This window comes from Orcinus orca, chromosome 2, assembly GCF_937001465.1.
Source record: "Orcinus orca chromosome 2, mOrcOrc1.1, whole genome shotgun sequence".
Taxonomy (NCBI): domain Eukaryota; kingdom Metazoa; phylum Chordata; class Mammalia; order Artiodactyla; family Delphinidae; genus Orcinus; species Orcinus orca.
The window spans coordinates 134719795-134733199 of NC_064560.1; the positions used below are offsets into that span (position 1 = coordinate 134719795).

The window sequence follows — 13405 nt, forward strand, 5'->3', positions numbered from 1 at the left end:
ATAAATTCTGAACTACAATATACTGGAGTCTTTGTGAACAAAGACAAGGGCTCTATTTTTTCTATGTCCTTCTTCTTAGGTTTGAAAAGTAGAGCAAATTTATATCTTAACTAGAGCTTCTTAGTTCTTAAGCCTCTGCCCAATATATATCTGCATCAATAAGCAGCAACCTAAAACCTATCACCAGAGCTGATCTTGTAATGGGTTACCTGTTTTACTCAGATCATTTTCTAAGTTTAGTGCAATTTTCTTTTTGCAAGCTTATGCATCTAAATGCCAATAGTGTGACTCCATTTTACTTGTCTACGCTCTGAAAAAGGAGTACAGAATATCATCACAGTGGTAATGGTATTCAGGTGCTCCCTGAGGCCTAAACTTCCACCATAAAATATTTGTTAATTTAGTGTATGGATTTTTGTCATTTGTTAAATTCTAAATGTCTCCATGAGTAGTCTTTGCACCATTTCTGCATTACATAGGGTGCTGTCATTCTGTAGAATATCTTTATTTTTAGGAGATGTATGCAAAAGTATTAGAAGTAAAGTAGCAACTCACATGGCTCTGTAAAACAGTTAAACATGGCAAAATGTTAACAACTGCTGAATGTCGGTAAAGGGTATGAGTGATTAGTCTTCACTTTCTGGTAGCCATTTCATAAACTTTTAAAAGGGAATGTGTTTACTCAAAGGCTCCTCAATTCTTACGCCCCTGAAAGAGTTCACACTTTTTTTTAAAGTGAAACTCCCATCACATTATTTAGCACTATACTGCACCAGGATGTCATGCATGTGGAGTGACACAAGGTACAGAAGCCAATGCTAATGAAATCTAACGCAATGTGCTCTGTAGTTAGTTTTTAATATATTTGAAAGTAATACTACAAATACTGGCTAATTTCTTCCTGCTCTTTTGAACAGAAGAAACCTATTTCAATATAAAGTCTTACTAAGGTCTAACCTTTGAAAGCTAATTTAGGTTATACTGGACAGAACTAGAATATCAAATCAAAGGAACTTAAACATTATCTGGCAAGTAAAAAAAACCTCAAAAAACAGTTTTTGCAATTTTACTCACCCTGCTGGTTGCTAGCAAGAGCTTCTCCAAATATCTCAACCAATCAAAAATAAACTCTGCCTTCTGAACGTCACCCAGTTGATTGTATGCTTCTTCATTCAGCAGTAAGCTATGAGCTAATTCCATTCCTTGCAGAAAATTCTCCTAGCCGGTCAGGATTCTTCTCATTAAACTTCGGTCAATATACCTAAGGAAAAAAACCTATAATAGAGGAAAATAATATTTTAAAAGGAGGGTGAAAAGGAACACAATCACAATACTCGAAATCTTCCACAGAAAAGCACAAAGCATAAATAAATGGAGACATCTTTTGTAACAGCTCTAGGGTGAAACTGGGAAAATCCCAATAGTAAACCCTAGTTAACACTGACACAAAACCCCTTTTTTAGAGAGCAGACAGGAAAACAGAGTAGGATTATTGACATTCACATGCAAAAAGTTGCTAAACAGAAGAGACGTTCCATTAAAATTTTGAAAATTTTAAGGTTAGACTACTCAAGATTTTCAGTTTTCTCTGTAGCATAAGCACCTTTTTACTAAAGGTGGGTACATATTAACAAATGACCAAATCTCCAGACCTCCTGCTAAAATTCTATAGTAAAGCTTGATGTCTCCCTGGATCTTTGCCTCCATAAATAACCTGTCATTTACCTGGAGATTCAAGGAGCAGAGGGACTTATTCCTATTAAAACCTGTTCTCCCAATCTAACAAAGACACTGCCTGAGGCTAGGAGTTTTGGGAAAGAGTCCCATCCCAACAAGTATAGATAGTCTCCTTATCGCTGAGAGCCTTGCTGTGAAAGCAAACTCATGTTTCTGAAGGCACTTGGATGGATGTTGTCCAGGGATCATAGCAATAAAGATCATGTCTGCTCTGACCCAGATCCAATGTAGCCTTCACTTCTGTTGCAGGAAATAATCAACATAAGACAGAGGAGGTTTTGTTTTGTTTCAGATTCATGATCATCTCCTGGGTACACTCTAGTTCCTGTGTTGCTTATATACAACACATAAGCATGTGTGCACAATACATACACACACACACAAATCTATAAGATGGCATTTGTGGTTATGGAATTTTTTATTTCTAGGTGCATGCTCAAGTATATGGCAGTAAAACACCATGATGTCTGTAACTCATTTTCAAATGGTTAAGTACATCAATCAATTAGCCATAAAATATGGCAAAATGTTAACAGCTGAATGTTGGTAGTGGGTATGTGAGTGATCATTTTACTGTTCTTTAATTTTTCTGTATTTTTTAAAAGATCACAATAACAAGTTGGAAAAATTATTTAAGAAGAGAAATTTTTTAAAAAACATAAGTTGGCTTTAAAAAAAATCATTACTACTACTTACAGGAGTAACAGCTATCATCAAGAACATTAAATGACAGAGACAGTACCATATACATATAAGATGGATACTCCTATTCACTGATGTATCAAAAATAAATTTGATACCTTACAAATAAAACTCCAAGTTGAACAGAAACAGGTAATTGGAACTGCACTGAAATACAGACAGAATGCTACAGGTAATTAAACTAAACCATATAAAATACAGAGCTCATATTCCCCTAAATAAATCTCAATCTTTTGTAGAGAAGCCAGCAAGATGCATTAGAAAATCAGATGGGAGAGACATGGGAAGGCTTTTCTTTCCTTTATTTTTTTCTCCAAGAAAGTTTATGGGTATAAAATTACCTAGAGTATCACATCATCATTATTGTTAAATAAGTAAAAGAGCCCCTCTAAAAGAAAGTAGTCGCAAACTGGTACACTGTTGGCTAAATTTGGCCTGCAATGTACGTACTAGGGAAAAAAATTAGTTACTAACATTTAAACACAAGATTTTACACAAAAATCTGGGTCCATATCCCATACCGCAATGAATGACGGAATCTAAGAGGGGCAGGGACTCTCCATCAGGCACAGTCGCCAGCTAGACTGCCTCATTCACTTACATTATTTGCCAACTTCTATGGGTATTCAAGTTTTCAACCCCTATTCTTTACCTTACTTTCGTCCTCTGGCTTGGGTTAATATCCTATATTTTCACTATGACGCTGCCCCAGAGGCCAAAAGACAGCTTTGATCACCACTGTCTTCTCAAACCTATGTGCTGCTTTTAGCCATCTGGGTTGTCCCTCCCTAATTAGTCCTGCCCACACGCCCAGTGCCACCCATGACCTAGCACCAACTGCCCTCAAAACAAAACAGAAGTGCACATTAGATTATTTTCATAAATGTCAATTTTGAGGAACAAGAACAATATAAACAACCATGCTAACAAATTTACTTTTATAAAGATAATGTGAATTTTAGCTTCTTGTTTAAAAAACCCTCCTTTGGGCTTCCCTGGTGGCGCAGTGGTTGAGAGTCCGCCTGCCCATGCAGGGGACACGGGTTCATGCCCCGGTCCGGGAAGATCCCACATGCCGCGGAGCGGCTGGGCCCGTGAGCCATGGCCGCTGAGCCTGCGCGTCCGGAGCCTGTGCTCCGCAACAGGAGAGGCCACAACAGTGAGAGGCCCACATACTGCAAAAAAAATAATAAAAAAACCCTCTTTACTTTCTTAAATTATCGAAGTGAACTGACCAAAATACATACAATTAAGGATAAAGTTAATAAATGTTACAGAAATAATTTCCAGAAGAAAGCTACTAAGTGTACCGAAGGTGAAAAGCAAGTTTGCACTCAGTATCTATGACTGTGAGAGGAAAAAAAAAACCTGAGTATCATAGAGAAAACTTCTTATAACCACCAGGGCAACTCAAAATCTCAAGAATCAAATTACCCTTTTTAGAGGTCATTAGGACTGCTCAAGAGACATTTTTTTCCTTAGGCAGCAGCAATATTGTGGTGTAAAATGATCTATCAAGAAGCAAAATAGCTAACACAATGCAATAATAAATAATTCAGTAAAAGGTTGAGATCATAAGCAGGGCATAAAGTTATCTACAATGCCCTCAATACATTCCTCATATAAATCACTCCTAAAAGAAGCAGACAATTCACACTGGTAATCCCACATCTAAACCCCCAAATCTAAAATGCACCTGCAATCTCCACATACCTACCATCAGTGAGAGAAGCAAATGCATTTTGCAAATAACAGATGCTCCTGCTCTAACCTACAGTTTCACTTTAGGATGATAAATACAAACGAAGTCAATCTACCGTTATGTTTTAATCTAACCACAACCCTATGGCTATATATACCTGAAGGATGCTTATTTTTCTAGTTTTTCTCTTATTTTCCATTTTTATGTTTGTTGAGATTACAAAGTGATTAAAAGTGAACATATATATCATTTTTCAAGGTACAGTTATGCTACTTGAAAAAAAGATTCCATCAAACTGTTGTGTGCCAACTGTAATGCCAGCCATTATTTTTGACAGAAACTAATTATTTATTGATCACTCATTATAGTCCAGGCACTACTCCAAGCGCTTTACATTTTCTTGAATAATTAATTCGCAAAACTGTCCTTGGGTAGCTATTTTTATTAGCACTATTTTAAGATGAGGACATTGAGGCACAGAGAAGTTGAGTAGCTTTCCTAAGGTCACACAGAACCTGGTCATACACTTCAGCAATCTGACTCTAGATATATGTGCTTTAACCACGAGATACTATGCTGCTACCCTTTTAACCAATCAAGCCTGTCAAACACCTTGAAGCCAGGCATTTTATTTATTCATTCATTCATTTTTATTGAAATATAGTTGATATGCAATATTATAATAGTTTCAAGTGTACTACATAATGATTTGACATTTGCAAACATGAAATGATCACCATATCTGTATAGGGTTTACAGAACTATATTGGGAATATATGCTGAAGTTTATGCAGGGGGGAATAAGTCTCCCTAATCTTTTTGGTCGTTTTAGTTTTTTAAAATGATTTATTATGTCATTTTGAAGAGAGAAAAGAGAAAAAAAATCACATACATGCAAAGAAAACATCAAACACAAAATAAGATAGGTTTGTCAAATTGGTTTGTTGTTTTTTTCTTTCCAGAGCATTAAAAGACAATTTACAAAATGAATAAGCCACTCAGCAGTAAATGGAACTAATTCCAGAATGTATCAAGCAGTTAAAGTTTCGGAATCTTTCTCATACTTAAATTTAAATTACTTTTCTTTGACTCTCAACTCACGTCTCTAAAAGACATCACAACAGCTTCAACTCAGCCTCCAGTCTTTAGCTTCTCAGTATTGTTCAAAAAGCATACAGTAAAACAAACAAACAAAAAACCTCTCAAGAATCTCCCATACTTCAGGTACATTCATAAATCTTTTTAAAACCTATTCCTTTCAAAAAACAAAACAAAACCCCGAAACAGTAATTAGCTTGTTGGGGAAGAAGGAAATTTTCCTCTACCCTTTTAGGTTTTTCTGGATGGTCTAAGATTAAATTGACATGAGACAGATTAACAGGAGAAAAATTTAATTCTGGACATACAGAAACCCCATACACAAAAGGGTCAAAGACCCCAGATACATGAAATGTTGAAAGACAGAAAGGTAAAATAAGGTATTATGCCATTCTAAGCTAAGGAATGGGACAGTGGCCTGGGGCTTCGAAGGGCAGGAAGAGTCATTCACAGGACGATTAAGAAGAGTAAATGTTTGGTAACTAGATGTTTGCTCTCACATAGAGATGGGTCTACTTAGATTAAAATTACCTCCAGCAATAACTCTTTTCTGGGAAAAATCCCAAATTTAAATTCTTCTAAGTAGTTATGGGAGGGGCAGTATTTTCTCTTGAACCCAAAGCATCTCGACTGCCTTTAGTTCAAAACAATCCTCATGCAAAAGTGACACACTTCGGGCAGCTCGTTCTGAATCCCAAGATTTAATCTAGAAAGAAGATGGATCATTCTTTACTGACCTATTATTCCCTATGACCTGTGATTCAGGATTTGCAAAATTATAGGTTACAAAATAGGAACTCACAAGTTACACAGAGCATTAGGTCATAATTAAGATGTTGCCTAAGGAAGGTTGCCCTTGGTAGAAAGAAAATGAGGTCTTTCTGTTACTGTACTTTAAATATCCATAGGCACAGTCTTGGTTGGCTGACACACTGTATTTCACTGGTTGTAGGGTAAAATGAATATTGAAGGAAATCACTTATAATTCTAGAGTTAACAGTTTCTTCTTAATGATTTTAAAATCCTGTCTGTATTCCATTTTTGAATCTGAAATACCTTGCTTCTTCCTACAATAAACTATTTCAAAATTCACCTTAAAAAAAAAGCCTTCCTTCAGGAAGCCTTTCATGATTATACTGTCTTCTCTTGGTATAGCACTTTTTCCATTATTATAGTTATGCTTCATAAAATGTTTGGCTTCTCTAGCCATCATTTAAATTGTGAGATGCTCCTGGTATTTTTCCAAATCATGATTCAAAAATGTTAACAATGATTATTAGAGTAGTAGCATTATGGGTAATGCTATCTTCTCTAGTCTCCAAATTTTTAATGATTTAAAAACTTTTAAAATGAAACCCTTAGAAACCAATAAATAAACTAAACTTCCGTTAGATTCCTAACTTTTATAATCCATAATACCATTTGTTAGCATCATCTTCGTAACATCACAAGTGGGAAGGACAAATGTATTGCCTGCTGTAGTTCACGGCAATGCCTTTCACTTTCCAAACAGATTCCCAAATCACAAATTGACAACAGTAGCTATTACTCACTGAGCCAGGAACTTTTAGGTGCTTAATTTATATCACCTCTAATCATCACAAGGAAGAAAGCAAGGAAGGCATTACTCATCCCCATTTTATGGAAGAAAAAACTTACATGCCAATAAACAGTAGAGCTGAAAATGAACCCAGGTCTCTTTGGCAACAAAGCTCATTCTCCTTCCTCAATGCTAGGAAGCCCTTCCACAGGGGGAAAAAAGGAAAACAGCATTTTTCATTAAGATGTAAGAGACAAAAAGTGTGGAATAAACAGGGCATGGCGGGGGGTGGGGTGGGGAGGCATTACTTTATATTTGGGCTCATTCTCTCCCTATTTCCCCCTACACCTTTTAGTAAATCACAAAATAGGTTTCACCTCCCAAGTCCCCCAAGGATAAGGGTCAAACAATTAAAAAGGCAGCACTGGGAAAACAGCAAAAGGAACAATACAGATGAGGTTGGTAACCTTAAAATTAAAAGCTAAACATGTCAAGACAGTAGACTTATAACAATGCAGACTAGTGCTTCTCAACTCTGGCTGCTTTTTTTTTTTTTAATTAAAAAAAATGTTTTTTAACATCTTTATTGGAGTATAATTGCTTTACAATGGTGTGTTAGTTTCTGCTTTATAACAAAGTGAATCAGCTATACATATACATATATCCCCATATCTCCTCCCTCTTGCATCTCCCTCCCACCCTCCCTATCCCACCCCTCTAGGTGGTCACAAAGCACTGAGCTGACCTCCCTGTGCTATGTGGCTGCTTCCCACCAGCTATCTATGTTACATTTGGTAGTGTATATATGTCCATGCCACTCTCACTTTGTCCCAGCTTACCCTTCCCCCTCCCCGTGTCCTCAAGTCCATTCTCTATGTCTGCATCTTTATTCCTGTCCTGCCCCTAGGTTCTTCAGAACCTTTTTTTTTTTTAGATTCCATATATATGAGTTAGCATACAGTATTTGTTTTTCTCTTTCTGACTTACTTCACTCTGTATGACACACTCTAGGTCCATCCACCTCACTACAAATAACTCAATTTCATTTCTTTTTATGGCTGAGTAATATTCCATTGCGTATATGTGCCACATCTTTATCCATTCATCTGTCAATGGATACTTAGGTTGCTTCCATGTCCCGGCTATTGTAAAGAGAGCTGCAATGAAATTGTGGTACATGAGTCGTTTTGAGTTATGGTTTTCTCAGGGTATATGCCCAGTAGTGGTATTGCTGGGTCGTATGGCAGTTCTATTTTTATTTTTTTAAGGAACCTCCATATTGTTCTCCATAGTGGCTATATCAATTTACAGTCCCACCAACAGTGCAGGAGGGTTCCCTTTTCTCCACACCCTCTCCAGCATTTATTGTTTGTAGATTTTTTGATGACAGCCTCTGGCTGCTTTTAAAAAATACTGAAGTTGAGCCTAAACCAACTTAATCAGAATCTCTGGAGGCTGGGGTGCTGTGACAAATGGATTTTTCATTTAATCCTCACATCACCATTATAAAATGGTGACCAGGGGTAGGCTGCAGCTCCACTCACCACCAAAGTCATCCCTCTGCTGGCCAATCACCCCTGATTTTCCAGGAGGAAAATCACATACAAGTTTTGGAGCAATGGCTTGTAAGAAGCCCACACCCTGTTTCCTTCTGACGTTGAGTTCATTTTGTTGTCCTTGGAAAAGGCTGTTTTTCTTTAACCAAAAATAACCAAAACGCTTAAAAAAACCCCAAAAAACTAGCACTATTAATTTATAAGTAAAGAATGCTGAGACTAGATAATATAGATAATTTTAATAGCTGATTAGTGTCCCCTACTCTCCTATAATTCATCTATTAAATTGGGTAAGAAAAATTTAACTTGATTATTATTTTTAGATAAGCCCATAGCAACTGAAACTGCTTTAGGAAATAGCAGGAATACGACAATGAAATTCAAATCTATGATATTAGTATTTGACATGAATTTAGTCTTTCTAGTTGTCTGTAATAACCCTAAAAATAAATTAGTTAACCATTAGTTAATACTTTAAAATGTTAAGTGTATAATACTGATTTAAGCTCAGTAAGGATTTGATTTAGCTGAGTGATTCAAAATTATACGTACTTTAAAACTAAATATTATAAATATAAAAACTTCATAGCCAATACTGAGATTTTAGAAAAGCTGATAGATTCATAGTGACAGTACAAACAGATTCCACTCTTTTGGAAAATATAAAGAAGCCATAGAAATATCAAAACCATTTGTCAAAAGCATCAGCTTTTGAAAATTCATGCCAGAGAAAGAAAAAGGAAAATATCACAAGTGTAAGTGTTGATTACAGCACTATGAAAAGTGAAAACTGGAAACCTGCAAGTCCAACATCAGAGAAATGGTTAACTTAATTTTGACATTTTCAAAGAGTATTAGGCTCTTATTAAAAATTATAATTATGGAAACTATAAGTACATAAATCTTAAACGTCGAGGGCGTGCCATAGGTAAAGCAGTGTTTCCTAAAGAGTGTTTTGTAGAACAATAGTGCCAAAGAATGAGGAAATGAGGATAAGTGTTGTGTGTGAGGGAGCAGAATCCAAATCCAAATCCAAATCATTTTGGGAAATGCCAAGTTGGCAGTTTTCCTTCCTACAGAGGGTCCCCACACATGTAATATGGTAATGTGCACTACGTATTGCCAGAAGCGTGTGTGTGTGTGTGTGTGTGTGTGTGTATACACACACATAAAATATATATAGGGTGGGCAAAAAAGTGCCTTCAGTTTTTTAAGTAAAAATAAAAGACACACTTTTCATTTTCACCAAGAACTTCATTGAAAAATGTATTCACCCTTTTGTTCCACTATCTTCTGCCATCTTTCAGGCAACTTCATAATTCCATCTTCTCAAAACTTTTTATCTTTTTGAGAAAAGAACTGTTCCAGGTGCATTTTACAGTCTTCCAGGGAACTGAATTTTTTTCCAATAAGAGAATTTTGCAAAGCCCGAAATCAATGGAAATCCGAAAGTGCAATATCTGGTGAATACAGCAGATGAATCAGAACTTCCCAGCCAAGCTGTAACAGTTTTTGCCTGGTCATCAAAGAAACATGCGGTCATGCGTTATCCTGATGGAAGATGATGCGTTTTCTGTTGACTAACTCCGAATGCTTTCTGTTGAGTGCTGCTTTCAGTTGGTCTAATTGGGAGCAGTACTTGTTAGAATTAATCGTTTAGTTTTACAGAAGAAGCTCATAATAGAGCACTCCCTCCCAACCCCACCATATACACATCACCTTCTTTGGATGAAGACCAGCCATTGGTGTAGTTGGTAGTGGTTCACTTTGCTTGCCCCACGATCTCTTCTGTTCCACATTGTTGTACAGTATCCACTTTTCATCTCCCATCACAATTTGTTTTTAAAACGGCACGTTTTCATTACATTTCAGCAGAGAATCGCATATGGAAATACGGTCAAGAAGGTTTTTTTGGCTTAAATTATGTGGAACCCAAACATCAAAGTGATTCACATAACCAAGATGGTGCAAATGATTTTCAACACTTGATTTGGATATTTTGAGTATGTCGGCTATCTCCCACCTCATATAAGGTTGATGGTTCTCAGTTAATGTCTCGATTTGATCACTAGCAACTTCAACTGGTCTACCTGACTGTGGAGCATCATCCAGCAAGATATCTCCAGCATGAAGCTTCGCAAACCACTTCTGACATGTTCGATCAGTCACAGCGCCTTCTCCATACACTGCACAAATCTTTTTTTCTGTTTCAGTTGTGTTTTTACCTTTCCTGAAATAATAAAGCATAATATGCCAAAAATGTTGTTTTTCTTCCATCTTCAATATTAAAATGGATGTACAAAAATTCACCAATTTTGATGTCTTTTATTATTTTTTATTTTTTAATAGATCTTTATTGGAGTATAATTGCTTCACAATACCGTGTTAGTTTCTGTTGTACAACAAAGTGAATCAGCCATATGCATACGTATGTCCCCATATCCCCTCCCTCTTGAGCCTCCCTCTGATCCTCCATAGCCCACCCCTCTAGGCCATCAGAAAGCAGCCAGCTAATCTCCCTGTTCTATGCTGCTGTTTCCCACTAGCTAACTATTTTACATTCGGTGGTGTACATATGTCGATGCTACTCTCACTTCGCCCCAGCTTCCCCCTCCCACCCCGTGTCCTCAAGTCCGTTCTCTATGTCTACATCTTTATTCCTGGACTGCAACTCGGTTCATCAGTACCATTTTTTTAAGATTCCACATATATGCATTAGCATACGGTATTTGCTTTTCTCTTTCTGACTTACTTCACTCTGTATAACAGACTCTAGGTCCATCCACCCCACTACAAATAGCTCAATTGTGTTTCTTTTTATGGCTGAGTAATATTCCATTGTATATACATGCCACATCTTCTTTATCCATTCATCCGTCAGTGGACATTTAGGTTGCTTCCATGTCCTGGCTATTGTAAATAGTGCTGCAATGAACACTGCGGTACATGACTCTTTTTGAATTACGGTTTTCTCAGGATATATGCCCAGTAGTGGGATTGCTGGGTCATGTGGTAGTTCTATTTTTAGTTTTTTAAAGACCGTCCATACTGTTTTCCATAGTGGTTGTATCAATTTACATTCCTACCAACAGTGCAGGAGGGTCCCCTTTTCACCACACCCTTTCCAGCGTTTACTGTTTCTATATTTTTTGATAATGGCCATTTTGACCAGCGTGAGGTGATACCTCATTGTAGTTCTGGTTTGCATTTCTCTAATAATTAGTGATGTTAAGCATCTTTTCATGTGCCTCTTGGCCATCTGTATGTCTTCCTTGGTGAAATGTCTATTTAGGTCTTCCACCCATTTTTTAACTGCATTGTTTGTTTTTTTGATATTGAGCTCCATAAACTGTTTGTATATTTTGGAGATTAATCCCTTGTTGTTTCATTTGCAAATATTTTCTCCCCATCTGAGGGTTGTCTTTTTGTCTTGTTTATGGTTTCCTTTGCTGTGCAGAAGCTTTTAATTAAGTCCCATTTGTTTTTGTTTTTATTTCCATTACTCTAGAAGGTGGGTTAAAAAAGATCTTGCTGTGGTTTATGTCAAAGAGTGTTTTTTCTATGTTTCCTCTAAGAGTTTTATAGTGTTTGGTCTTACATTTAAGTCTTTAATCCATTTGGAGTTCACTTTTGTGTATGGTGTTAGGTAGTGTTCTAATTTCATTCTTTTACATGTAGCTGTCCAGTTTTCCCAGCACCACTTACTGAAAAGGCTGTCTTTTCTCCATTGTATGCTCTTGCCTCCTTTGTCGTAAATTAGGTACCCATCTGTGTGTGGGTTTATCCCTGGGTATTCTATCCTGTACCGCTGATGTATATTTCTGTTTCTGTGCCCCTACCATACTATCTTGATTACTGTAGCTTTTTGGTATAGTTTGAAGTCGTGGAGCCTGATTCCCCCAACACCATTTTTCTTTCTCAAGATTGCTTTGGCTATTCGGGGTCTTTTGTGTTTCCATACGAATTGTGAAATTTTTTGTTCTAATTCTGTGAAGAATGCCATTGGTAGTTTGATGGGGATTGCACTGAATCTGCAGATTGCTTTGGGTAGTATAGTCATCTTCAAATATTGATTCTTCCAATCCAAGAACATGGTATATTTCTCCATTTATGTCATCTTTCATTCCTTTCATCAGTGTTTTATAGTTTTCTGAGTACAAGTCTTTTGCCTCCTTAGGCAAGTTTACTCCTTGGTATTTTATTCTTTTTGTTGCAATGGTAAATGGGAGTGTTTCCTTAATTCTCTTTTTGATTTTTCGTTGTTGGTGTATAGGAATGTCAGAGATTTCTGTGCATTAATTTTGCATCCTGCAACCTTACCAAATTCACTGGTTAGTTCTAGTAGTTTTCTGGTGGTATCTTTAGGATTTTCAAGTATAGTATCATGTCATCTGCAAACAGTGACAGTTTTACTTCTTTTGCAATCTGGATTCCTGATAAGTCTTTTTTTAAATGCATGCAGATATGACAGCTCTCACATGTAATCTAACAAAATCGTTTCAAATGAAGTTAAAGACAACTAAGCGCTACTAGAGCTATCTTACAGAAAAAACTGAATGAACCTTTTGGCCCACCCAGTATATATATGGCACTCGATGTTTCTCAACATCTTTTAAGTATGAACCTTTGCCCCACCTTTACCTTTTTCTTGTTTTCCCCAGCTGGGAACCCTGTGAACTCAGTGTTCTATAGTACACAATCTTTAAATACTAATCATTAAAGACTACTGTAAGTCAAAAAATTTAAAATTCCCTTTCGTTTATACTGTGATAGGATTTTTTAAGAAGTAGAAGAATGCGTAACAAGTCAATGTCACACTTCTGCTTAAAAGTAGCCATTTCTGGGACTTCCCTGGTAGTGCAGTGGTGAAGAATCCACCTGCCAACACAGGGGACACGGGTTTGAGCCTTGGTCCGGGAAGATCCCACATGCTGCAGAGCAACTAAGCCTATGCGCCACAACTACTAAGCCTGCGCTCTAGAGCCCACATGCCAAAACTACTGACGCCTGTGTGCCTAGAGCCCATGCTCCGCAACAAGAGAAGCCACCGCAATGAGAAGCCTGCGCACC

The 13405-nt window shown here is 37.0% G+C and overlaps 1 protein-coding gene across 8 annotated transcripts in view; it reads right to left on the reverse strand.

Annotated features, from left to right (window-relative positions):
* Nucleotides 1-13405, reverse strand: part of HEATR5A (HEAT repeat containing 5A) — a 111670-nt gene that overhangs the window by 92180 nt on the left and 6085 nt on the right. For 7 of the 8 annotated variants that reach the window (XM_033409919.2, XM_004282136.4, XM_033409921.2 and 4 more), the window contains exon 2: nucleotides 1075-1275. In XM_033409919.2, the coding sequence (XP_033265810.1) occupies nucleotides 1075-1200 (126 nt within the window). In that variant the 5' untranslated portion in view covers nucleotides 1201-1275. Of the gene's footprint in view, nucleotides 1-1074; nucleotides 1276-6898; nucleotides 6982-13405 lie in introns of all 8 variants that reach the window. The other variant, XM_033409917.2, reaches the window with a different exon arrangement.